Source organism: Eulemur rufifrons, chromosome 19 (assembly GCF_041146395.1).
Source record: "Eulemur rufifrons isolate Redbay chromosome 19, OSU_ERuf_1, whole genome shotgun sequence".
In the NCBI taxonomy this organism is placed as follows: Eukaryota; Metazoa; Chordata; class Mammalia; order Primates; family Lemuridae; genus Eulemur; species Eulemur rufifrons.
The window spans coordinates 96,126,582-96,153,020 of NC_091001.1; the positions used below are offsets into that span (position 1 = coordinate 96,126,582).

The 26,439-nt window shown below is 55.2% G+C and overlaps 2 protein-coding genes across 3 annotated transcripts in view; one reads left to right on the plus strand and one right to left on the minus strand.

The window, feature by feature from the left end:
- The window catches only part of HADHA (hydroxyacyl-CoA dehydrogenase trifunctional multienzyme complex subunit alpha), a 40,278-nt gene extending 31,343 nt beyond the window's left edge, over positions 1-8,935 (plus strand). The window contains exons 14-20 of the mRNA XM_069494107.1: positions 2,702-2,788; positions 5,259-5,399; positions 5,817-5,885; positions 6,680-6,875; positions 7,478-7,592; positions 8,151-8,296; positions 8,385-8,935. Of these exons, the coding sequence (XP_069350208.1) occupies positions 2,702-2,788; positions 5,259-5,399; positions 5,817-5,885; positions 6,680-6,875; positions 7,478-7,592; positions 8,151-8,296; positions 8,385-8,530 (900 nt within the window). The 3' untranslated portion in view covers positions 8,531-8,935. The remainder of the gene's footprint in view (positions 1-2,701; positions 2,789-5,258; positions 5,400-5,816; positions 5,886-6,679; positions 6,876-7,477; positions 7,593-8,150; positions 8,297-8,384) is intronic.
- Positions 8,936-10,202: 1,267 nt separating this feature from the next.
- GAREM2 (GRB2 associated regulator of MAPK1 subtype 2) lies at positions 10,203-24,534 on the minus strand. Of its 2 annotated transcripts, none has more exons than XM_069494104.1 (6): positions 24,292-24,534; positions 21,173-21,313; positions 16,107-16,237; positions 14,306-15,352; positions 13,208-13,377; positions 10,203-12,678 (listed from the first exon to the last, which is right to left on the minus strand). In XM_069494104.1, the coding sequence occupies exons 1-6, from the start codon at positions 24,401-24,403 to the stop codon at positions 11,652-11,654; spliced, it is 2,628 nt and encodes an 875-aa protein (XP_069350205.1). In that variant the 5' UTR covers positions 24,404-24,534; the 3' UTR covers positions 10,203-11,651. The 2 variants fall into 2 exon arrangements, with proteins under 2 accessions (XP_069350205.1, XP_069350207.1); XM_069494106.1 differs by lacking the exons at positions 21,173-21,313; positions 24,292-24,534 and adding an exon at positions 16,705-16,726 and having other exon boundaries at positions 11,652-12,194; positions 12,594-12,678.
- Between the last annotated feature and the right edge of the window lie 1,905 nt (positions 24,535-26,439).

Genomic DNA, 26,439 nt, shown 5'->3' on the forward strand with positions numbered 1-26,439 from the left:
AAAGGAGTACTTGAAGTGGGTGGTATGAAGAGCGAGCCCAGGGAAGGAGAAATGTCTGTAGTCTAGGCATGAGTGGGGCCAAGGCCTGGACTAGCCTACAGTTGCGTAAACAGCAGATCGGGTAGTAAATGGTACGTGAAATGGTACTGACTTGGCAACACGTTGGGTGTCTGGAGCAGCAGGCTGTGGTGAAGCAGGCGGTATTCCTAAGGTGCCTCTCCATGTGGGGCAGTCTCTGCTCCACTAAAGACTGAACCTAAGGAGGTTTAGGAACAGGAGACAAGCAGTTCTATTGGGGACAAATTCCACTTGTGAGACACACATTTCAAAATCTATTCTTTAGGCAGAGTGTAGTGCTAGATTCAAATGAGGGAAAAAATTCAGAAGAGCTTGGTAGATTTATGTCCCATTTGTGGCACTTCAGGTTAGAGGTTGGGATGATGTTCCCAGGGTTTTGCAGGCACTGCCAAGCCAGTGGTAGGCAGATTCTAGAATCAAATCAAGAGAAGTGTTGACTAGAAACAAATCAATACAGTAGTTGCGATTGAAACATAAAGGTTACAGGAGAAAAGAGAAGGGACAGAACCTGGAGGCAAAGAGAAGGAAGCACAGGGGTTATGTGTGACCATGCAGTACTCGGGGAAGACACTAGGGCAATGTGAGCAGAGAGATGGGAAAGGGAGGGCATTCAGGAAACCACTGATTTTTAGCAGGTAGTAAGAAAAGAAATACCAGCTTTAGGGAGAAAGATTATTAGTACAGATAAAACCCAAAATGTTATGTATATGATGGTTATAACATGTCAGGTGCCCTTGGTGAAGCTCGTAAAATCATGTAAGGTAGGAGATACTCAAAGAAGTTACTCAGGAAGCCTGGAAAAGAGTGAAATCCAGAATGGTCTAAATTTAGAAAATCCAAGAATTTTAGGTGAAGGAACCTTGAGGAGGGCATTAAGTCCATCTTCCCATCTGGCCTTTACTTTCTTTTTTTTATTGTTATTATTTTTTATTTGCCTGCTAAGATTCCCACGTCCTATGCTTTCTTTGTAAGAAAAATTTAAAGCTGAATCTACTGATAGTTCTTCAAGGATTTAAACATTATCTTCTCTTACTCACCATAGAACTCACCAAAACCCATGCCTTTGCCATTCTTCCTAAGACATTGTCTCTAGACCCCTGTCTCGGTTGTCCTCCTAACTATCTTCATCATAGGTCTCAGTGTTCTATTGCAGTGTAACAAACCAGCACAGAACATAATGGCTTAAAACAGCTATTTTTTCACAATTCTGCAATTTGTGCAGGGCTCTGCAGAGATGGCTGGTCCTTAGCGCCAGTGGTTTTAGGCCTGGGGTCACTCATGGGACAGCATTCAGCTGGAAGTTTGCTGAGGATGTCTCAGTGCTTCCCCCGGATGGCCTCCCTCTACCCGTGGCCTGTCCTCGCTTAGTCTTTCCAGAACTTCTCTACAGCGTGGCCGCTGGCTTCCAAGGAGCAAAAGCAAAAGCTGCCAGGCTTCACAGGGCTAGGTCTAGAACTAGCAGGGTCACTTCTGCTGCATTCTGTTGATAAAAACAAGTCACAAGGCCAGCCCAGATTCAAGAAGGGAAATAGACTCCACCTCTGGATGGGAGGAAAGACAGACATGTCTAAGGAGGGGAGGAATTGTAAACAGCTATCTTTGGAGACGTTGGTTTGCTCTTCATAGAGGATTTTACCACCAGCATTAGATACTATCCCACTAATAGTGCAGCTTTAGACTGTGTTTGCTGTACTCGCAACTCACATTCCACTTTTGATTAACTAAAACCATGGGATCTTTATCACAAATACTGCCAAGCCAGGTCTTGTCCATCAAGTGCCTATACAGTTCTTTTCTTTCCTTTTTTTTTTTTAATCTGAATGCAGTATTTTACATTAATCTCCATTATAATTGATCTTATTTTTATGCTCAGTTTTTTAGTGTGTTGATTGTATCTTCAACCTTGATTCTCATCTGTGATGTTAGGATTCGGCCTGTCCCAGATTGGCACAAATTTGGCAGGTGTTCCTTCCACATTTTTCATTCAAGCATCTGAATAAAAACATGAATAAGTTGGGATCATGGCCAGAATGCTGAGACAGTCTGCATTAGAGACTGTTCTCCAGGTTGATAAAGCTAATAGTTAATAGTATTCATGTAGTATAGATACAGTTACAGTGGGGTACTATTATTTGGTAACACACTGTATAAAATGAGATAGGCATGCATGTCATGACTTGTTCCTATACAGGTGAAGGGCAGTGAGGGCAGGGAGGTCTCAGAGGCTTTCAGGCTTGAGGGCAGATCCAAACAAGAAAAAAGGCTCGACACCCACGCTGGGTCTTGAAATGAATGAAATTGTGATTCAAGGCCATTTTTTCAGTGTTTATCTAAGGTGTCTAATTGATGCAACTGCTGAGATGTAGTCTCCAGGTCAAGATTAGGTGACCTTATGATGGACCATAAGTAGGGAAAGCTGAATGGGAAAACGAACAAGGTCAACACATTTGCCAACACAAAAGCCCCTGGGTGGTCCTTAAGTGTCTGGGCTAGCGATAGCTATTATCGCAGCAGTTGTGGGTGAGAGGTGGGCTGGGCCCAGGTGTCTCTCATTAGCTTTGCTGTGGCCTCTAGTCTTCTCCCTGGCTTACAGGACACATTCCTAAATGCTTTTCCCCTGCAGGTGATTCCAGACCACTGCGTCTTTGCCAGTAACACATCTGCTCTGCCAATCTGTGAAATTGCTGCTGTCAGCAAAAGACCTGAGAAGGTAAACTCTGAACAGAGAAAAACCCTAAAAATGGTGTATTGCCTCAGGCTCACTGGGGAAGGCTTAGAACTTGAGTAGAGAAGGGACTGGTGTGGATTATGAAATGGATGGAGGTGATTCCTGAAAACCGAGCACGTGAACACTAACACCATGACCAGTGTGAGATGCAGGAATAAGTGAAGCACAACTAAAATAGCTTTTTGGTGGTTTGCATCCCTAATACATGATTTTTCAGGTTCAGAATATAAAACCTACCTTTATCCTACAATTAGACATTGAGAGAGAGCCCCTAAAACAAGAAGGGGTGCTCCAAAATATCAGTTCAGCTACATAACAGGGTCTAGTGACTGGTTTGGTTCCAACTCTAGATCCGGGAGTGGAGGGTCAGTGGGTGTGGTGGGATGTGTCTGCCTTTGGGTTCGCCTGTACCTTCTACCCGGGACATGAAAGGGCTGGGTGTAGGAGCACTTTCAGTGAGTACTCGAAATGATGCCTAGACATTTATTTTTGCTTTCAACCAGAGTAATTAAGGGGAAGTGAAATCATTAAAGGAGAAAAAAAAAAACAAAACACCTCACTTCCCTGGAGGATACTGGTTAGCCAGTTACCCTCAGCCAACCAGAACAAGCCACAAGGAGGCAGGAATTATAAAAGGCCCTTAAGCAGCTGAAATTGTTAATACAAAGTCTGTACTAAAACCACAAAAGCCTACTTATTCCTACTCTTTGCGTTTGCTGATGCAGGTAGTCTAGTTTCCCAGCACACAGCGATCGGGGGTGATGTGGGGCCTGATGGAGGCAGCTCAGTGATGGCAGCTGACAGTCTGACCCTGCAGGAAGACACAATGGCAGTGTCGTCTGTTTATAGACTTCACAGGTGGACAGTCTGGCCATGTCATTGTCCAAGGCACTTCTATGACATTTAAAATCAGTAAAGGAGAACCCATTGCTGTTCATTTGATGCTAACCTCTCCTTCCCAGCAGAGTAGAGCAAGTACCACACTTAGCAGTCCCAGCCTCTGGGTATCTGGGATAGCTTTTCTTACCTGCTTGCCTTATGTCATTCACATAAAAGTAAGGCCAAAAGGGCACAGGTAGGCTGATGAACCCTCAGTTTGTCCAGGACTGAGGGCTTTCCCCGGACACAAAACCCTCAGTGCTACAACTGGGAAAGCCCCGGCCATCCAGGATGAGTTGGTCACCTTTGACACAACTTTCTGAATGATGTAAATGTATTTTGCTTAAGGCAGTGATTACATGGGTGTATGTACAATTGTCAAAACTCATGGAACGGAACACTTTAATATCTGTGCATTTTATTGTGTATAAATTACGTGTCAATAAAGGCGAATTCCTTTTGCTCAGTAGTACTGAGTCTGAATCAGGTCCTATGTATTTTAGACATAAGTAGAACAATTTAGGGGTTAGAAGCAACTTTTGGATTGAGAAATTAACATAACATGTAATTGATCTGTATATTACATAACAGCAAGTAGTCAGGCTTTGGAGACAGGCAGGCCTGGGGTGGAATCCCACTCTGCCATTGTCTGACTGACACTGAGCTACTAATTTTAACTTCTTGATCCATTTTTATCCTCATCTAGGTAACTTAGACTGACTAGTTCACAGGGTTCTAATGGATTAAATGTGAGAAATAATTGCTAAATGTATTAAAGAACAGGTAGATAATAAGCAGTCAGCAAGTGATAGCTCTTACTAGTTATACCTTATAGGTAAAGTGGAGGGAGAAAGCAAAATTATAAATTAATGAATTAGACTTCTCTCACAATTGTATTTTGAAGACTATATAATTGTTAGCTTAATGAGGTGGTTCTCAAACTTTAAAATGCATTCAGCATTTAAAATGGATTCAGCAGGTCTGGGGTGGGCCTGAGAATTTGCAGTTCCAGTGTTCCCAGGTGATGCTAGTGCTCTTAGGTCCAGGTACGACACTTTGAGAATCGCTGGTTTAATGAGTCTTCACGTGCATTTGATTATTGAGGAACATTACTTAAACCTAGTATCCTGGTGGTGAGGCCCATCCATGTAAAATGCAAATACATCCCGACAGTCCAGCATATTAACTAATTCTTCTGCCTGTCCCTCCCGCCCAAGAAAAGTGGGCCCTCTCTCCCAGACCCTCAGCATCACTAATATAAGTGGAACCGTCATTCATCCTTCCCTGATAAATCTATTCTGGCCTTTAGCTGTGATTTTGGCACTGATTGTTGGTAGGATCAGATGTCCCTAGTGAAAAGCCTTAGAAGCAAATGGAAGAGGAGGATTCCGATGTGCTCTCCCTAACATACTAAACTTTTTATTAAAGAACCATGGAACCGAACCACTTGACTATATCAAGCCGTATTGCTATATCACAACCACCTTTCTCTGTAATGTTTTCTTAGCAAAAAGGGAATGCCAATTCCCTCTTCAGCATGCCTCACTCTGTTGGCGTTTGGTTCCCTTGCCAGGTGATTGGCATGCACTACTTCTCTCCCGTGGACAAGATGCAGCTGCTGGAGATTATCACAACTGAAAAAACCTCCAAGGACACAACTGCCTCAGCGGTAGCAGTTGGGCTCAAGCAGGGGAAGGTCATCATTGTGGTTAAGGTAAGGAGCTGTGTAACAGAGTGGCAGATTGTGAAAAGTTCTAGGAAGACTCCTTGTACCTCCAGGCTTGTTTATAACTATTCTGGGGCAAATACACCAGCTTTTGATACGATTTTCCTGGGTTATCTCCAGCATGGCCAGTGGTATTGACTCCGTCCTGCTGAGTCGAGTTGGGAGTGGGGAGTGTCTGGCTGAGGCAAGGTTCTCCCAGCCACACACTACATGCTGTGCTGTTTGATTCAAGCCAAGCCACCCCTGGTGTGGCTTCTCCTGCAATTAAATTTTAAGAATTCTGGTTGAGATTTTAAGTCACCTTAAATTTGAAATGACTTTCAAATGACTGAAATGACCCTGAGAAAGGGAGAGTGGTTTCAGATTTGGGAGGTGCCAGTGAGCTCATGTTCTCTCCTTTGGCAGGATGGGCCTGGCTTCTACACCACCAGGTGTCTTGCCCCCATGATGTCTGAAGTCATCCGAATCCTCCAGGTCGGTATCGCTCTCTAGAGCGTCTGAGACACCTCCCACTCCTTCAGTCAGGCCTCGACACTGCCAGTGTTGGGAGGCAGGCTTCCTTCTGACACACCAACTCCTGCCTCTTGTCCAGGAAGGCCCTTTGTGCCCTCCCTCTGCAGTGGGCAGTCACAGGGCTCGTGTGGCACTAAAAGGGCAGAGCTTTAACCTCCGCTTTTCTGCCTTGTGCTGCTCTGTCAAGCCAACGGCCTCCCGACATGTCTTCTCTGCTGTTTCTGCACCTCACCCCTCTGAGGCAGGGACCATCCAGGACAGGGCCGTTCGTCTGACTGATGCTGCGTCTGCTTCCAGGGCACACGGACCCCTCCGGTGGCTGTCCAGGTCACTCTGGCAGGAATGGAGGGGGATCCTCGCAGGGCACTCACCCACACTCAGGGACCACAGGCTCTGTAGCACTGGGCTGTGACAGTGTTCATTCTGTCCGTCATGGCACAAACTGCCCTGTCTGCCACGGGATCTCCTTATTATTAAGATTCAGAAATGCAAACAAGCAGCAAATAAATGATTTAGTCATCTCCAAACTTCCTTAAAGTGCTATAGATGAGAGAAGGCTCAGACTTTCCACTTGTGGCCCCGACACATCTTTGTGTCTTCCTGAATGAAACAGTGCCAGTCCTGGGCTTGCCAGGGGCCACCCAGAAGCGAAGTAGGTTTTGCACAAGGCTGTGTCTGGGGGCCAGTACAGGGAGCCCTTGCAGGGGGATCTGGGCTGGCCCTCCCCTGAGGTCTCTGCTTCACTTCTTGTTCAGGAAGGAGTTGACCCCAAGAAGCTGGATTCCCTGACCACGAGCTTTGGCTTCCCTGTGGGTGCTGCCACACTGGTGGATGAAGTTGGTGTGGATGTAGCAAAACATGTGGCAGAAGATCTAGGCAAAACCTTTGGGGAGCGGTTTGCAGGTGGAAGCCTAGAGCTGCTGCAACAGATGGTGTCCAAGGGCTTCCTGGGTGAGTAGCCTCATGGGAGCATAACTGGCCCGTTAGTTAGAGTTCTGAGCAGTTTCCTGAGACCAAAGGGTTACAGAAGGCCCACATGGCAGAGTTTTCTAAACACAGAGCCTTTGTCATAGAGGAATTCAAAAATGGTTTCATGAGAACCTCCTCTTAGGCTGGGCCTATAGATTATGGACAGAAGGCAGAGCTCTAGCCTTCTTTCTGGCCTAAGTTGTGCCAGATGGACAGACATGTTCATCCTGCCCATGGCGTCTGCTACGTGCATGATACTGCAAGAGCAAGCTCTGCATCCAGGCTTTACTATATTGTCCGGCCACGTGGGGAGGAAGTAAAACTTCTCAGTACAGAATATACAGTTGAGGCTCACAGAGAGGTGGCGTTCTCTCTCAGCAAAATCAACATTAGGACTTAGGTATCCTAAGGGCAGGTGTTGCATGTCTGGACATTAAAACTCACCCAAGTGGCCTTTCTCACCCAAATACACAGATTTGGGTGCATCAAGCTATCAAAGCTTTATAGCAGACCAGCAGAGACAAGCATTCTCAGGCCAGGGTTCTGAGAACAAACAGTAACACCATTTTCTTGCTTCTTTTTAGGTCGCAAGTCTGGAAAGGGCTTTTACATCTACCAGGAGGGTGTGAAGGCTAAGAACTTGAATTCTGACATGGACAGTATTTTGGCAAGTCTGAAGATGCCTCCTAAGTCTGAAGTGTAAGTCTATTGGAGTGGCTAATGGCCTGGAACAGATGTTTCTCTGACAGCCCAAAGCTGCTCGGCCCCTCTCCCATTTTGCTTATGCCCACCCCACCTCAATGGAATAGTGCTTTCCAAGCGTACAGCCCTTCCACGTGCCCCTCAGTCTGCCAGGCGTCAAGGTGAGAATGCGGCTGAGCCTGGTGAAGTCCCCTTTCTGCTCCCGCCTTCCCTGTGCAGGTCCCAGGGAGTGGCTGGAAGGACGGATTCTCAGGCCCCTTCTTCTCCCAGATCTTTATTATCATTTGTGAGCAACTGACTGTTGCTGATGTCAAGAGATACTATCTCCTCAGTGCCAGGCCCTGTTCTGGGTGCTCAGTTTCATGTTAATTAAAGTAACTCTCCACTTTTTCCAAGGGAAAGGCTGGCAGCGTCTTCTCTACAGAGTGGGAGGGTCAGTGCCGACCGGCCCGCAGAGCTTCCCTGCACCCATGTTCCTTCCCCTTCCACACCTGCAGCTCCTGCTTTCCTCCCCTCTCCCTCTTCCTCTACCTAAGTGTCGCTTCCTGTCATCAGCTCCTCTGATGAAGACATCCAGTATCGCCTGGTGACAAGGTTTGTGAATGAGGCAGTCATGTGCCTGCAGGAAGGGATCTTGGCCACGCCTGCAGAGGGAGACATCGGAGCAGTCTTCGGGCTCGGCTTCCCCCCTTGTCTCGGAGGTTGGTCTTGCAGGCTGGGCAGGTAGCTCGGTTTCTTCCAGAGCTCATGTTACTGTCTCCTTCAGCAAAGTCCTGTTTCTCCATTTAGGGCCTTTCCGCTTCCTGGATCTATACGGGGCTCAGAAGATAGTAGACCGGCTCAGGAAGTATGAGGATGCCTACGGGAAACAGTTCACCCCATGCCAGCTGCTAATTGACCACGCCAGCAGCCCTAACAAGAAGTTCTACCAGTAGGCAGGGCCTTACGCCCGCCCAGTCAGCGCACCAACCCCAGCTGCCGGCGGTGCTGGCTCTCCAGCACAGTGGTGTCCAGATTCCATCAGGGTAACCGGAAGGAAGGAAGGACGAACTCTGGCACTGGGCTTGCTCTTTGATTAAAGTGCCTTCAGCCATCTCTCCCTCCTGGTGAAGTCTGACTATGAAATAGAGTTTGCACTTCATGTTGGAAGGTGGAACCCACTGTGCTCGTTTTATAAGCCCCAAGACCCCACGTGGCAGCACAGAACCATCTGGAGCCATCTTTGCTGCCTGGTCCTCCAGGGAGGCATGGGCGGCCGATGGTGGCGAGGGCAATTCTGCACCCAGCCAAACACACATAACAATAAAAACCAAACTCTGTAGCCGCCTCCGTGCCTGCTTGTTCCTTTTTCTTCTGCCTTTGCCCTTCTGGTTCAAACCCCTCCTTCAAGAAGTGAGTTGGAAGACAAAGCCCTGTGTTTTGGGATAGGAATGTGTTGGGAGAGGGACTGTGATGATAGAAGGTGGGCCTTGGTGTGCCTGAAGCCATGTACACCTGCTAAATGCCAGGCCGGGCATCTGCCCACCATGAGGGAGTGGCCCTGGTTGGCTTGAGCGGCAGAAATGTGATAGGTATGGCGTACCAGGATATGAAAGAAACTCCTTTCCCCAAACTGGATTTCCTCATTGTATGATTTTACCCATTTCTTTTCTTGGTGTATCCTTGTTTGTGGGTGCTTCTCAGGAAGTTCGTGGGAGCGTTGGAGTTAAGCAGGGGAACTAACATTTCCCTGATCCTGCATGGCGCGGCTGCCCAGAGCACGAAAGAAGCCTGTGCAGCGCGATCAGAGGCAGCGCAGGAATGGTACAAAGGTACAATGCTGGTCCGCCCCATGCCGCCCGTGCTCCGCTATGGCCTCGGCTCTCCCCAACCCGACCCCAGTGTGGAAAGTTCCTACACTCGAATTCTGGCAGAAGCAGTGCCCAGTCTGGGTAAACAGCGTGAGGCCTCCTAACTGGGTCTGGCAGAAGGAGCCACACTGAGTGTGTGTGGAATCATAATTCAAGTCCCATCACACTCTGCATTCTAAATTGTCAGGTACGACCAATTACTCCTGCTTGTGCTCCATCTGCAAGTACTTCAAGCCTTTTCCTGGTCCCAGCTCTGCAGTTGCAACTAGCAGGCAGGGAGCTTAGCTGTGGCTCTCCTAAATAAACACTGCTGGTTGCTAGGAAGCCAGGCTCTAAAACCCAGTCATCTCTGAACTGGGGTTTTCAGATGACCAGTAGACAGCAGAGAACTGATCCTCTGCACCAGGGCCACTAACAGGCTTCTAAATGTAGGGTTCTGAGAGAGCCTGAGGCGGGCATTCTGCTGATGCAGGAAGTTAAACTTGGGCCCTGGCTGGTGGCATTGAGCTTTGACATCTTGGTCCTTCCCTTCAGCAACCAGGTAGGTGTGAATCATGTCAAAACATGAGTAGGAGTTGGAGGGTTCTTGCAGGGCAGGGAGGGGCTGGTGAGGGACTTGCAGAAGGGAACGAGGGACATGGGATTGGACCACATGCAGACACCATTCCAAAGTCCTCTCCTGCCCAGAGCCATATACATTGTGTTCTGGGGTCCCCGTGGCCCTCCAAAAAGAAGAAAGCAGCTGACACCCACAATTCCACTTGCACTATTCTTTAGTGGTCTAGCATTTATTTTACTAGTCCTTGAGGATTCATTAAATGATCTGCAAGAAAACCAAATGTCTCCATATCACAGTTTCTGTGCTCTACTCTCTGACTTCCCTTCTGTCAAAGAGTTGAGGCAGCCTGCTTGGGGCATGGGCACAAGCATGGCTTCGCTGCTCTTAAGATAAAAAACAGAGGAAATAAATATCTAGGTAGACTAGGTAAGGCAGAAGAGAAGGCTGGTACCTTTGAGGCCCTGACACCAGTGACTGTTCTGTGGTTCTGGGTGGGCGCGGTGGGGTGGGGATGGGGTGGTTGTACACAATGACCAGAGCTCTGGGTGCCAAGCAGATCACCATGCTTGAGACTCAAGGGCACAAAGCTCTGCTCTGAAGCATGTGAACAGGGGCAGGACTGAGCCCCAGGAGGAGGGGAAAGGCAGGCTTTCGCAAGCCACTGGGCTTTCTCTCCCAACTGGACCCTCCTGTGCTAGTGACAGAAAACCAGGGAGGGACACCAGGTGTCCGTCAGAGCCAAACGATGGGGGCAGGAGACTGGCAGAAGTGAGGGTGACTGACCCCCACTTGCTTCTAGAATCAAGGAGCAGCAGACCTAAATCAACCTGCCCTTCCACAGAGTCCATATCTGCGACTGAACCCCAGCTGAGGGGAGGATGACTAGTGGCAGTGAAGTCAGGGCCGGAGCCGGGGCGCTGGCGACGTCTGGGGAGCCTGTGCCTCCTAACCAGAGAACAGGTCGACAGCAGACAGTGCTCTTCCACAGCCCCTCCCACAGACCAGAACCCAGAGGTGGCGCCTCTGAGGTGCTGGGGCACAGGCTTGTTCACCTGTGTTCAGGGCCAGGCACCTCAATCACGGCAGAGCAGAGGCAAAAGGAAGGGGATCCCAGAGACGCAGAAATCGACACCCCTGACTCTGGGGCAGCTTTAGGCCAAAAGCCCACAGAGCACAAAGGAGAGTGGGCACTTGGGGAATTTGTGCTTAAATTGTGGGCCATCTTCGTTCCCTTGTCCCTAACCTGAACCTACAAGCTTAAGAAGTGCAAGATGTCTGTGAATGTCTATGGCAGGGCACCAAAGGTGTTAAGTCACCACGAAGGCCAGCTCTCGGCCCAGCTGCGGGAATTGCAGCAAATGCCTCACAGTCCCAGGTGCACAGTGGTGCCCTCCAGCCCCCTCCCCACATATTCTGCACACTTAAGAGGCAAGATGTCCCCACAGGCAGGGGTCTGACCCCAGAAGCCCACGTTTCCAAGTGCATCTCCCCTGGATTCACTCCGGCTGCCGAGCAGCCTCAGTCCTGGCATAGATCCTCTCGCAGGCAGGACCAGCTTCTCAGGGAGTACTGTCCCCTGGTGGACCCATGGCTGGGCCCCGGGGTCTCCGTGCCAGCGTTCCAGTTGTGCAGCTCAGGCTGGGCAGTTCAGATCTTGGGCCGCCAGCCTTTGATGAACTGCATGATCTTCTTGACCTGCAGCTTGGTGAGGTGGAAGTCGTCTGCCAGGATGTCCTCACTGAGCTGCACAAAAATGCTACCATCAATGCGTTCTCGGGCAAAGAAGCTCACCACGTCCTCGGAGAGCCCGATGAAACGCAGACTGCGAGAGACCTCCTCCAGGGAGAGTGCAGACAGGTCAGCGGGGGGCTGCCAGGAGGCATCCCGGCCTCCCAAGCCTGTGGCTCCATCCCGGGGACTGGCAGGAGGCCCTTCCAGGCGCCCTTGAGTGAGAAAAAGCCGTGCTCCTCCTGCCTCAGGCCCCTGCAACGCAGCTGGTGACAGTGGGGTGGGGACCTGCCGCAGCACCAAACCTTCAGGCTCAAAGGCCTTGAGGGGACCAAGTGGTGAAAGACGGGGCCCGGGCCCCGGTGCCCCCACAGCTCTGGGCTCCTGACAGCGCAGCAGCTCAGGCTCTGGAGAACCGCCCTGCCCCAGCTCAAAGGGATCAAAGGGCTCCAGGGCTGGTTCCTGCCACTCAGAGGAAGAGGAGGAGGATGTGGGGCAGGAGGAGGGGGGAGCAGCTGAATAGGCCTGGCCTGGTGAGGCTGGACCTGGGGAATATGCAGGGCTGGAGGTAGCCAGGGGACCTGCGGTGGCTGTGGGCCCAGAGGAGGAGGCCGCTGAAGGGGCTGAGGGGTAGGCAGGCCCAGAAAAGGGGTTGAGAGCTCCAAATGGAACAAAGCGCTTCTGGGGGTGCGAGGGCTTGAGCAGAGGTGGGCAGCTGTGGTAGGTCTTGACAGGGGTGTCAGCCCCCAGGAGGGAGGCAGCCCGACCGCTCAGGGGCTCTGCAAGGGTGCGGGAGGCCTGGCTGGGCTGCGTGGTAGAGGGCAGGGGTCCAGGGGGTGGGCGGCTAGAGGACTCGCCCACCTTGCAGTCTCCCCAGGTGCACGGGTAGCAATAGAGCGAGTACGCATCCGGTGACGGGGAGCCACTGCCACTGCGGGAACCCACCCTGCAGGCAGAGGCAGACAGACACAGGCACACAGGACAGGAAAGGCAGAGCAAGAGGGAACACGACAGGGTCACATACAACGCAGCAAACCACCGCTCTTAGCAACACTGGCCTGTGCTCCAGCCCCAAGGCCTGAGACCCTCTGGGATCATCCTGTTCTTTCCTTCCAGCATCTCTCAGTCCAGGACAGAAAACGGGGGGAAATTAGACTAAACTGAATCAAATAAAAATTTGAGATTAGCAAGGAGCTCTCTATCCTGCGGCAGAGGGAACCAGAGCACTACTCTTTGCTCATCATTTAGGAAAGAAACAAGTGAAGCAGGAAGGTGGCAGAGCAGGTCACTGGGCCCCAGGCCCCAGATGCCAGACAGCAGTTTCCTCTGCCTCAGCTACTGCACAGGGACCTGCACCCTCAGAACCGCCCAGGCCTGAAGCCTGCTTCTTCCTCAGCACTGTACGCCCCTCCCCACCCTCCCCTACCTCGGTCCGCCCTAGGAGAGCCCAGGACCAAGAGAAGGAAGGGACTCACCCATCCTGGAGGCCAGAGGAGTAGTAGGAGAGGCTGGAGCTGGGCGAGTGGACAGGCTGCAGCTTGGGGAAGCGGGGGGGTACTGGAGGGCTGCCCGAGAGCCGGTCGCTGCCATTGCCACCCCGGGGAGGCACAGGTGGGGCATTGAGTAGGCGACACTCCTCCTTCACCTGCAAGCAGAGGGCCATGACTCTGCCTGTGGCTCCAGGCAGCTAACATTCCTCATCTTCCCCTCCCCAAGCACCTGGGCAAGGGAGTGTCTGGGACGGACACCTGCGCCACTTTGCAAGAGGATGTCTTGCCTTCTACCCCAACTGCTGCCCCAGCAGCCACCTACCCCACCCCTTCCAGCCTCTCCAGCCCAGTTCACGCGCCCACACACTGCCTCCTACTCCTCGGAAACGCGTCAGGAGTGTAAGAAAAAGAACACAGAAGCAGATGGAAAGCAATCAGAGAAACAGACACACTCCCTCCTCAAGGCAAAGGAGAGGGAAGGAAAAGGTGTGGCAGAGGGGACAAAAGGGAGGAACAGCATCTGCCATCTGGATCCCCTTCCTATAGGTAAAGCACCCCAAAGTGGACTTCACCAGACGTTGATGGATGTTACCGGCAGGGGGAAAATATTCTGTGGACAAGTTTGGGAAATTCTGCATTAAACAAAGATAAACAGGTTTCTCAGTGCTCAGACCCTTAATATACCAATGTTCTGTGACTCTAACGTGCGGGGGAGGGCAGGGCTGGGAATCACACATTTTCTAAACTCCTTTCACCTTGGGCCCTCCTTTTCGCCGGACACCTTATAGGACTCCTGTTTTGTGGAACCTTCTGGGTAACACTGTTTACCAAATTCTCTGTGGCTAGGGTCCTAACTGGCATCTTTGTCCCCACAGTCCGGTGCCACCGCCCCTGGTGCCCATTACTACAAATGCTCCTGCATGCCTTTGCCCATTTTCTTCTCTCCTTCCCCAATCTCTGCCACTGTCTGTCACTCCAGGGGATGGGGCTCAGACCCGCAGGCTGGGCAGCCTCCCCAAGGCCAGACCCCGCAGAGCTCACCTCCCGGCTCCCACCCTTCCGGCCTGGAGCGCGGTCACTCACCGCCTCGGATTTGGGGGGCACGGGAGGTGGCGGCGCCTCGGGCTCCCGACGTGGCGATCCCGCGGCCCCAAAGGAGATGAGGTCTGGGCCTGGGGCGGTTCGGGCCCGGCCCTCGGCGAGGCCCTCGGGCGCCTGGTGCGCCCACAGCTCCTCGTAGGGGATCTCGGCGGGCGGCGCGGCGGACTCGGGCGCGCCGGCCCAGTCGGGGCTCACGTACTCCTGGTCCCCGTCGCCGGAGGGCACCGGCGCGGGCGGGCCAGGGGCGCGGGCGGGTGCGGGGACGCGCGGCGCGGGGAGGCAGAGGCGCGCGCGGCGCGGGCTGGCGCAGTCGTCGGCGAGCTCGGCGGGCGCCTCGCGCACGGCTGTGGAGTACTCGTCGGGGTCGAAGCGCTCGCGGCAGTAGGAGGCGCTGTCGCGCACCAGGCGCTCGACGCGCGGGTCCCCGGCCAGCAGGCCCTGCGGCAGCGCGAAGCGCGGCGTGTCCGTGAGCAGCAGGAAGTGCAGCGGCGCCGGGCCCTCGCGGCGCAGCGCCAGCCCCAGCACCACCGTCTTGGAGATGATGCTGACCAGCTTGTAGCAGTGGCCCTCGCGCACCGGGTGCAGGTCGTAGGGGTTGCGCGGCGGCCGGCTGGGCACCAGCACGTTCACCGGCAGCCGCACGCGCTCGATGATGGCGCGCACCGTGTGCTCGCCCTCCTGCATCTGCAGCTCCAGCGGGCTGCGCGTGCTGAAGCGGCCCTGGCACTGGAAGGGCAGGCTCAGACTCTCGTTGGTGCGGTGGTTCATGCAGATGAGGCAGGGCATCTTGCCCTTGATGGGCCTGGCGCCCCCGCCGCCCGCGGTCCCCGCGCCCCCCGGGCCGCCGCCGCCCATCCCGGCCAGCGCCCCCGCCCGCCCCAGCTTGCGCAGGAGGGTGGTGAAGCGCGAGCGCTCCTTGGTGGTCTTGGCACACAGGATCTCCGCCTGGCCCATCAGAGTGAGCTCGTCGCCTGCGTGCAGCGTGAAGTTGTACACCTCGCTGTCCTCGCTGAACTCGCCCGACACCACCTGGGGATCCCAGAGACAGGGAGAGGCCTCAGCCCGGCCGAGGAAAGCCACACGGCCTTCCCTGGCAGGAGAGCACCCCTCCCTTTGGCCCTCCCAGGACTGAGAGCAGATCAAGAGCCCTGGACTGTGGGCCAGAGCCCCACGTTCCCTCCTGGAGAGGCCCCAGGTTGGTGTGCAGCCTTAACCCGGTTGCCTCTCGGGGCCTTAGTGGCTGCCTGTGATAACCGTTACTCCCAGGAGTTGCTGTGGAATGAAAACGGCTATGTGCAGTGACATACTTTGAAAGGACTTGGTAAATGTCAACTTTTATTATCATTGTCTTTACTATTTGGGCGATAATAATGCCCCACCCATCCAACAAGGTTACTGGGAAAAGAAATGAATTGGTGAAGAACAAGAAGGTTTGTAGAGAGCAGAGAGGTATCCAGAGGGGACCGTGTGCACTGCCTGCTCACCACCACCACCAGTGGGTGCTGGGCAGCTGGGGACAGACTGCCCTGAAAGGTTTCCAAGTCAGAGCATGACCCCTCCCCACAGTCCCTGCTGCATCTACTTCCCCCAGAAGTCCTTCGCCCCAGTGAGTCCTACACCCTGCTCTTCTGACATGGTCTGATGGTGCCAAAGGCCCTCAAGGGGTCCCCAGAAGCCACTCTCCCTCTTAGACCCTAAGGGCAACCCTCCAACCAGGGTCAGGATTGCCCCTGAGGGAAGGGATGATGTTGGGGACACGGTGCCTGGTACAGGAAGGACTGACCTTGACGCTGAAGGTGATGGCTTCCATCACAAAGATGCGGTCTGGGAAGACGCTGGCCACCTCCTCCACGCTGCTGAAGTACCTCACTGGCTCCCGCACATCCCTAGCCTGCTCCAGGAGCTTGAACTTCCCTGCAGAGGGCGGACAAAGGCTGCTGGGGTGGGCCTGCCTGTGGGGAGCCTGCATCCTGAGAGCGCTTGTGGTCCCTACTCCTTGCTACCGTCATCTCAGCCAGCCCCTCTAGGACTCAGGTGGGCAGAAGGGCAGGTTTTCACCAGCATGGGCTGCAGGGGGCTGGTCACCTGGCTCGAGCCTTAGCAAGGGGGTGAGCACAGACCCCTGGCAGCTAGAGCCCAGCCCTCACCCCAAGAGAGCCTGTGGGTGTGCAGTGAGGCCAGTGGCTACCTGCCCAGAGAAATCCACTGCAGTGGCCCCAAACACTTGGACACAGAGCTGGCCCCTGATCAAACATCAGTATGGCTCCTAGCTTGGTCCCAGCCTGCCCTCTGACTTTCTCTGATCCTAGACAAGTCCTTTCCCTCTCTGGGCCCCTGGGTCCTCATCTAAAGGGGTTGGGACAGATGATGTTGGGCCCTGCCTGGATGTGGCGTCCTGTGCATCCACCTTGGGTAGCTGATCCACATGGATGCATTGGGCAGAGCAGGGGTCCAGCCCCAGGCCTTGAAGGCCCTGGGAGAGCCACTGTGACCCCAGCTCTGCTCCCAGACTCTGCCCTGGTCCAATATCCAATCGCACTGTCCCACAGGCTCTGACCTGAGCCCAAGAAAGCCACTGCCCACAGAGCAGACCTTCCCAACCTGCAGTCGCGGGCTGTGTTTTGGATGCCCCCAGCAGACTTTAAAGAAGTGATGCTAATCTGTGAAGCTGACATCTCTGTATAAACTGTCTCACCTCACCGGCCACATACCCTTTATGTGCACACCTACATGAGCACAAAGACAGGCTGTGACCCACCCTGGCATCAGATGGATGGCCTCTTCCTCGGCTTTAGACAGTAGGAAGAGAGCCTGTGTAGGGGAGGGAACAGCTGGGTGAGAGAAGACTCTAGCTTTGGAAGTCTTCCCCTGGTTGCTTCAGTCATAGTTCATTTATTTATTTATTCCACAAACATTTATGGAGCAGCCACCATGTGTCAAACACCATGCTGGGCCCTACAGAGGGTACAAATCTGTGTCAAATACAGTCTGCCTTCAAGGAGATCCAGATAGAGTGGGCGAGACGGGAAGTATCCAGTGGTGGCGGATATGACAAGTGCTACAACAGACTCGTGCTACGAAAGCTAGAGGACTGCTGGGTGGGGAGAAACCTGCCTGGCGGAGTCTGAGGGGATCGCTGAGCTGCACCTTAACAGCGAAATGGATTTTACGGAATGGGCTTTCCCTGTGGAAGGAACAGCAAGAGCAGAGACAGGAAAGCAGACCGCTTGCCCCAAATGCTGCATGCCCGGAGGGAAGGACTTGGGGAACAGAGGACAGGAGGGGAAGTAGACTGCAATGGAGTTTGAAAGGCTCTGAATGTCATGCTAGGCAGTGGGACTTTATTTTGCAAGAAATGGGACCCAGTGGAGTCTTCCAGTCAGGTAAATAGCAAGGAGTTCTGGAGAAGACCCAGGGAATAGCAAAAAGTGAACAGACCAAGAGAGACTTGGAACGGAGACTCATCACACTTGGGTGACCGAATGGGGAGGTTGGGAAGGAAGGGACTGAGGATGGTGTACTCGGGCCACCAGCCTGGTCAGAAATGGAGATGGCAGAGCTGTTAATCCAAACTGGAACCTCAGAAGGAACACAGTGTGGGCCAAGGGCAGAGCTAGGGAGGCCAGGGGAGGGGCCTCCAGGCAGTGCTCCTAAGGCAGGTGCCACCGGTGTGGATGCAAAGCCTGGGGACGTCTGGTCAGAGTAACAGACTGCAAATCACCAGCCCACAGGTGCAGCTTCTGCTGTGGGCAGGTAAGGTGGCTCAGGGATGAGGAAGAGCAGAGGATCTTAACCCTTTGGGGACCCTCATCCCAGAAAAATGCTCACACTGTACTCCTAGCATGAACACACACACACAATTTTACATACAGTGCCAGGGGGTCCTGGAGCCCCCAAACCCAGCCAGAGACCCAGACTGAGACCCCCTGGTGCAGCTATAAAGAGCAGGGGGCCACGGGCAGGGCCTGAGCTTTCACATCTACGAGAAGGGAGAGAAATGAGAGCCAAGGGAGACAGGGGGATGTGCCCAGAAGAAAGCCCTAACCGCCCTGGGACCCTCGTGGGAAGAGGCCCCAGATGTGCCTCAGCCCTAGAGGGCAGCACGGAGAAAATATTCAGGGCACTGGGCAAGGAGCAGGGGTCTGGGCATCAGGAAGCAGGAGCTGCAGGTCTGCCACCATCCGGCAGTGAGCAGCCCCCCTCCCTCACCCAACCTCCTCCCCCATATCCACACACAGCCCCCCAAGCCCAAGAAGCCAGGCAGAGAGAGATGCCCACTGCCCCCTGTGGGGAGATCTGGAGCCAAGTCAGGGCTAGAGCCGGGGGAGGATGTGGCAGGGAAGATCGATGTAACCATGGTACCCAGCACCCCCCCTGGCCGCAGCCTGCAGCCCAGTACCGGTCATTACTGCTGGGAGGAAGGAAGGGAGACCTCCAGGGAGTGATGCTCCGGCCCCTGAAAGCCTTTTCCTCCACCCTGCAGCCTGGCCCAGGGGCAGCTTCCTCTCCTGCCTCTCCGTCCCCCATGGCTCTAGGGACCTGCCCCACCCTGCCTGCCCCTGCCCCCTGGACCTGCCTCCCCGAAACACTTCACTCTGCTCCTCCCAGCCTGAAGCACCTAAGGGCTGGAGCAGGGTCCTGTTGAACACCTCATCCTCCCAGCACCTGACCCACAGCACATGCTCAATAAAGCAAGTGGGTAAAACACAGGCTTTGGAGTTGGACAGACCTGGCTGAATCCCAGCTCTGCCACCAACCAACCATGTGACCTCGGACAAATTATTTAATCTCTCAGGGCTTCAGTTTTCCCCTCTGTAAAATGGAAACATGCTACTTGGCTCACAGGTGCATCTGCCAAGTGCTCTGCAAGGCACAAAGCCAAGGCTTGGGAAATGGCACTGCTTAGGAAAACGCCTGGCCCCTCTAGCAGGACTGCTGCGGGGGGGGGGGGGGGTCTGTCTCCTTGACACTGGGACCATTGAGCCACAGCCTGGAGACCTGATCAGCAGACAGCGCCCCCTCCCCCCCATGCAGGGGGCACTGCCCTCCTCCCCTGCTTTTGCCTGCAGTCTGGCTCTCTCAGAGGTCAGCAGCCGGCTGCTCTGCCCACCCAGTGCCATTATTAATTCATCAGGAGGAATCAGCGTGGAGCCTCGGTGCACTCAGAGCCTCCACGTTAACCTGCGCCCAGCCCCTGCCCCTCCCCCATCTAGGGGGCCTCTGCCTCCCCTCCCCCTGCAGGGGGTGGCTGCCCCCCGACACTTACCACCACCCACACATGCATGCAGGGGCCCTAGAAGAGATGGGAGAAAGAGCTAGGAGTCCCCTGGACCCACAGTGCCTTGGGAGACTGTGCCTTGGCTTCCAGAGTTTTAATGACACAACTGAAATGGACATAGTCCCTGAAGTCACATTTCTGTCAGTGAGGGTTTTTTCCAACCTTTGCTTTTTTAATCCCAAGAAGAGGACCTGGGGCCTCTCCCTGAGGCTGGGAAATTTCTAACTTGAGCAGACACCCAAAGGCTCCAGGCCTGGGAAAGAACCCTAGGTCAGAAAGACACTTGAGTTATTAATAATTTCCTCATCTTCTAATGGGGGTTGGGGCTGCAGGTACCAACCTCACAGCACCATTGTCAGGAACAGAAGCCCACGTAAAGGGCTTAGCCCTGTGCCACTGGCTCAGGAGGCACCCAGGGCCAGAGAGGGGCAGGGGTACCTGTGAGGAGGTGACTGGGTGTCTCCCAGCTCAGAGGGTTCCCAGGCTCCTACGGAAAACACAGAACCAGGCCGGCCACGGCAACTCCTGGAGCCTCGGTTTCCTTGTGAATTAAATGAACCTGATAAGACTTTCCCACAGGGTTGCCGTGAGGATGAAACGACAAAAGTCCTCAGCCCAGTGACGGGAATTCAGCACGTGCTTAACATGCAGTAGCTGTGGGACCCTGGGCTTGCATGTGGGTGTCTCTGGGATGGGGCCATCAGACTCCCGTCCCTCCAACGCAGGGGACAGTAATTAAGCCTTCCCAGCATGGTGCAGCAGACACAGCCCTGAGTCGGCATCCCTGGGTGTGGCCTTTGCTCTTCCCTCCCTAGCTGTGTGACCCTGGGCAAGTCTCTTCCCGGCTTAGGCCTCGGTTTCATCATTTGTGAAATGAAAGGGCTATACTTCCTTTTTTGGAAGCAGAATCCTTTCTTCAAACAAAATCGTATTATACGTCAACATTGTATGTAAAATAGATAAAAGTAGTTAATGAGCAGAATCTTTAAAAGTCTATAATTTTAGCATTCACTCATAAAGTTGATCAATGAAAACAACAGGTTTAACACAAAAATTTGGAAATTGGGAAAACAGGATTAGAGCTGACAGGTGCAGCGTCTAAGCAGCCCGAGCACCCCTTCGTTTCCAGAGTTTTGGTTGCACAGTACCGAGAAGATCCTGGCAAGAGATGTTCTCTTTGAGGGTCTGCACATAAAAGGGTCAGTAAGGCACACACTGAAGGTCTCTGCTTAGGGTTAAGATTTGATCTGTGGCAATTTAAGGGTGTGGGTATTTTTTAATCATTACTTTAAAATTTACTTTAAAATAAAATGTGAATCAAAGGTTTGTAAACCTGTGAGCACCTCTCCAGAAACCCGGGGCTCCACTGAACAGTATGAAAACCTCTGGGCCCCAACTCTAATCCTAACCCTGACCACAGCCCCGCCGGCCTTGTCCTGCTCATCCTGCAGCTCCAAGGAAGGGTGGTCAGCGACAGCTTCCCCCAGGCATTCCCCACTCTACCCCTGGCCCCGGCCCCTCCTGCTTACACCCCCACTGGCTTTATGCCGTCTGTCCCTGGCTGGGCACACCTGGGTACTGCAGCGGGATGTCGATCTTGGGCCCAATAACGTAATGGCCCTCCTCCAGGGTGTGGGCTGTCACTGTTGTCCACTGGCGGCAGGAGTGGATGAGCAGGATGTCTCGTTCACTGACGCCCTCCGCGTACTCCCCTGGGAGGGGAAAGGAAGGCAGAAGAGGAGGGAAAGGGAGAATTTTAGAAGCAGCAGAAAGAACAGACAGGGTGACCTCCTCACCTCCTCACCAAGACCCCACCTGGGGACAGCTCCCCATGATCCTGTCCAGTTCAGCGAAACTCAAGGGACAGGCCGGCTGCCAGCTGTGGCCTGGGGCTGTGAGTCAGGCTGTGAGTCTCCCCATGGGCCCCCACTCCCCGCTCCCAGCCCAGCCTCAGCCCCTCATTCATCATTTGACTGGAGTGCCTGCTGTCCCCGGCCCTGTGCTGGGTGGGGCTGGGGGCTCCCAGTGGATGAGGCCCGCCAGCCCCTGCCCTCCAGGAGCCCTTAGGCCCCTGGGGAGGTGGGAAGAGATGTAACAGAGAATACGGGCAAGTTTGAGGCCTGAGGGGAGGGTGTCTGGGGACTCACAGAGGGCAGCAGCTCTGGCTGGGGGTGGGGCGAGGAAGCCTCGAGACTTTACTGAGCAGGACACACTTGAGCTGGGCCTCAGGACCAGGCAAGTCCACCTCAGCAGAATTCTCAGCCCCCAGGTCAGTGCCTAGGCCCAGCAAGGACGGAGAGGGCTGAGAAGGGACTATCTTGTCCCCTGTGGTCTCCCCCAGAGCCATGGGTCAAGAGGATGGCAGAGCTTAGAGGAGCTGGTTCCTGGCTCTGCCATGGGCAGCCTTGCTTTCCACCCACTGCCACGGGCAATCTCTTACTTTCAGGGGACCTCAAAGGAGAGGAGAGAGGCCCCCAGAAACCCCTAACCCCATTTCAGAGAAGCTGCTCCTTGGCTCTCCCTCTCCCAGCCCCCATGCTCCCAGTCACGGATGATGGCTGGGCTTAGAGATTAGGGGGGCAGATTCAGAAGGCAGGAAGGGGGAGCTCAGGGGACTGGGGGAAGCTGTGCTGGGGCAGAGGTGTTGAGAGTTGGGAGGGGCCTGGGCCTGGGAGGCTCCAAGCCCAGCAACGGTTTCCAGGGGAGCAGGAAAGGCGGCCCAGCTTCCAGGAGGCCGAAGGGGCCGTCTCCTGGCTGCAGCTGGTGGGCAGGGTGGGGGTGGGGAATGCCTCCTTCACAGCCCCTTCAGGCATAACTGAATAAATTTCTGCCATCCAAATGGGAAATGGTTTATTCTGATGGCTGGGGGCTCTATGAAATATATGCATGCAGTGTGTGCGCGGGACAGGGCGGCACTGTGTGTGTCTGTGTGTGTATGAACGCAGGGCAGGGTGTTGTCTGAGCCTTCCTCCGCAGCTCCGCGCCTCCTGGGGCAGAGAAACCTCTCCCTGGATTCTGCCAACTTCTTTCAGAGCTCTCCTAGGCCCAGCCTGCTGGCCACAGCCACACAGGCACACACCAGTAGCCATGGGCTGTGATCACCAACAGCTGAACCACACAGCCCACAGTGACAGATGCTTGTCACTCAAAGGACACAACTCAGTCTCATGGTCCCACCAAAGGGCCCCTCCCCAATGCAGGGGCACACAGCACAGAGGGACCTTCAAGGCCACACAATTTTGATCACACATTCATGCCCTAATGGTGACCACAGCCATAGCCACACACTGTCACAGACAGCTGAGCCACCACACCAGTTGTTCATTCACTCACCCATTCATTCATTCAATCCATAATCTCTGCTAGGCAGGGATGCCCTCCTCAAGGAGCCTGCAGCCCAATGGGAAGACAATAAACGGACCGCTATAAGGGGTTGCTCAGTAGGAGACAAGACAAGGTGCCATGAAGTGTCAGGGAACCCAAAGGAGGCTCTACCCAGACTGAGGAGCTCAGAAAAGACACCCAGGATGGGAGAAGCCAAAGAGCATGTGTGGGAAGTGGCCAGGAACCCAGGGCAGCACGTCCCATTCGCACGCAGACATACACAGCCTTGCTGCTGACGCAGGCTCAGAATCACACGCTGACCATCCGGCGCTGACCAACCGGCGCAGATCCGGAGAACTAGACGCCGGACTGCTAGGCACCCCTGCCCGACGTCCGCGGCATGCACGCTCCCAGCAGAGGCTGCTCACGGGACACGCTGACGCTCACTGCGCCCACTCCTTGCCGCTGCGGGCCAGAGGAGGGGCTCCGGAGCGCGGCGGGGAGAAGAGGAGCCTGCGGCCACGGGCCCCATTAGCATTCAGGGAAGCGAGTGTGCCAACGCGGGCCAAACCCCTATTCTTCTCACACACAAAACCCCCGGCCTGGCTGCCAGCCCCGGCTCCCGCCCCTCCCCCAGCCAAGCAGCCCCACTTTTCCCCCAAACGGTCCCCTTGCTCCACGCAGCCTCCGGGGGTCCCCGCTCGGCCCCCAAGCACCGTCCCATTAGCAGAGCAGCCTGGGGCCCCAGGCCCCATGGAAAAGTGGGACGAGATGAGGGGGAGGGCTGGGGGTCCTGGGGTGCACGCCCGGCAGCAGACCCCATTCACTTGGGCCTCTCCCGAAGGTGGTCTGCCCACCCGCGAGGACCCCAGGTTGCTCCCTGGGACGCAAAAAGAGGATGCGAGAAGAGTTCCAAGGGGAGCCGAGCGGGGCTGGGTGGAGGCGGCGGGGGGAAGGCAGAGTGTGAGGCCAGGGGATGCGGGAGGATAGAGGTGAGAGGCCGGAGACAAAGGGACCGAGGGGGGCGCGGCCAGGGCGGGGGGCCGAGAAGCGGCGGGGCAAAAGGGTGCACCGACGGGGCGGGCACAGTGTCTTGGCCGCGCTCCGGGATCCAGCTGGGCCGGAAAACTCTGTCTCGGGCCCTGTCCCCGGGTTTTGTCCCCGTGCCGGTCCGCGGGGCCCAGGAGGCGGACCTGGGCCGGTGGGTCCCGAGTCTCCAAGGAAGGCGCTCCGGGAGCCGCGCGGGACCCGCACTGGGGAGCCGGAAGGACAGGGTCTGCATCCCCCTCACAGTCCCTCTAGCACCTGCCTGGAGAGCCCCCGATTTCCCGCGGACCCCAGTCCGCATCCCCAGCGACCCTGGTACCTGGCCCGAGGCAGGCGAGCGTGGGCAGGCGGCAGCGGCTGACGATGAGGTCGAGCGGGAAGGCGCCCATGCTCCAACGCAGGCCGGCCAGCCCGGCCGCCAGCTTCTCCATGGCATGGGCGCCCCCGGGGCCGCCGTCCCGGGGCCCCGACGGCCAGTCCCGCGCGGCCCGGGCTCCCGCGCCCGCCGCCACCTCCCGGGGCAGCCGCGGCGCTCCCCGCCTGGCAGTCCGGCCGGCCGGCGTCACGTGGTCGGCCTCGCCTGGGGGCGCCGGCCCCCGCCCCTCGCCCCACCCCCGGCCCGCGCCCCGCCTCCCCGCCGGTCGGCTCGGCCGAGCTCCGGGAGCGCCTAGGTGACCGCCGGTGGCCGAGGGTCCCAGGGCGGGCGCCGGGAGGGGAAACGCAGGCCGAGGTGGCATCTTTGGGGCGGGGCGCGGGGCTCGGCCTCCTTCTTCCCGCCGGGTGGGTCCGGCCCCGGGAGCCCGGCAGCCCGGAGGCCCGCCCACCCCTGGCCGGGTCCGCTCCGAATTCAGCCCCTTTACAGGGGTCCCCAACACATGGTGAGTTGTATAATTATTTCAGTATACGTTACAATGTAATAATAATAGACATAAAGTGCACAATAAATGTAATGCACTTAAATCGTCCGGAAACCATCCTCCCCCACCTCCCACCCCCGGTGCGTGGAAAACTTGTCTTCCATGAAAACGGTCCCTGGTGCTGAAAAGGTTGGGGACTGCTGCGGGCACTTATCCCCTCCAGCTCTCAGAGTCTGGCGAGGCAACCTCGTTAACCCCATTTTACTGACGAGCATACTGAGGCGCAGAGAGGTCCGGTGGCAGCCAGGACCTAAACCCAGTTTTGACTACGAGTCCTACTGCCTGATAACGCGCCCTCGGCCCCCTTGCAGAGCGGTTCCCAAGTTCGCAGCGTCCTCCTACCCGATGCTCACGGGTCCCAAGAACGGGACGCGACTGCGCCCCCTCCGCAGGTGAGGAAACTAATGCTCGGGACGGAGCCGGTGCCAGAGTTCTCTCTCAGGTCGCTGCAGGACCCCCGTCCCCTCTCGAATTCCCTTCTTTTAATCAGCTCTTCCTTTTTTTGTTTTCAGCTCTTCATTCCAACCCCTCTCGACTCCGGTTCCGGGGCTCCCCTTGGGAAACCCTTCCCAGAAACTTCGGTGGCCTTCACCTCGCCACCCGGCCCGAGGACCCCTTCGCCCTCGGTGTGTCTGCGGCGCCCTCTGCAGGTGATCGGGGGCTGGCGCAGGCCTGTCACGGGACAGGCTTACCTCGAGGGGCAGTGTGGCCACCAACAAGTTGGCCTTAGCCCCAGGGCTGGTCCTTAGAGAGCTCCGTCGACTCTAGTCTTCAGCCTGGGGACCCTCAGGAGGTCCCCCCACCTACAAACAAGACCCTCTCTTCTGAGGTGACGGACATCTGGCATCGTATATTCTGAACGCCACGAGAAATGGCACCAGGTAAGATGAACACAACTTCTCTGCGGGAAGAGATGTTTCAGATACTAATTCAATCTTAAGATGTTGCAGAGGAAGAAACTGAGACTCCAAGAGCAGAAATGCTTTGCTCCAAGGCCACGCAACAGGAAAGAAGCAAGAGCTGTGACTAGAAGCCTGGACCCGCCCCAAGGCCACGGGGGTGGAGGAGCTGCCCTCAAGCTTTCTCCTATCTCGGCCACCCCAGTGACTCAGGGTGGCCCAGATGGACCCAAGCTCTCTTGGGTCTGGGGTGAGGGGGTTATTTCCCAGGGAAGTGGGAAGAAGAAAAATGGCAGAAAGTAAAAAGAAAATAGACACAGGTGAAAATGTAGGGCCCTAAGAAGGAAATGGAGGGTCTGACGTGGGAGGGTGAAGGGCTGAAAGAACAGAGTGAATGAAGAGGATCCTGCCTTTGATTCACTTTTCTTTTCCTGCCTGGTAAGGTCATCTCCATCCCCGGCCAGGACAACAGGCATAATCCCGGAGGATTGCTTGAGGCCTGAAGTTCAAGACCAGACTGGCCAACATAGGCGCAGACTCTACAAAACATTTTAAAAATTAGCTGGGCGTGGTGGTGTGCACCTGCAGTCCTAGCTACTCGGGAGGCTGAGGCAGGAGGATCACTTGAGGCCAGGAGTTTGAGGTTGCAGT

What these genes read in the sequence shown, in the direction of transcription:
- GAREM2 (XM_069494104.1), bottom strand. Translation starts at nt 24,403, where the DNA reads ATGGAGAAGCTGGCGGCCGGGCTGGCCGGCCTGCGTTGGAGCATGGGC. An exon ending in GCTCGCCTGCCTCGGGCCAG is followed by an intron (nt 21,314 to 24,291) that starts GTACCAGGGTCG and finishes TTCCCCTCCCAG; the next exon opens with GGGAGTACGCGGAGGGCGTC. An exon ending in TCCTCTGGCCTCCAGGATGG is followed by an intron (nt 12,679 to 13,207) that starts GTGAGTCCCTTC and finishes CTCTGCCTGCAG; the next exon opens with GGTGGGTTCCCGCAGTGGCA.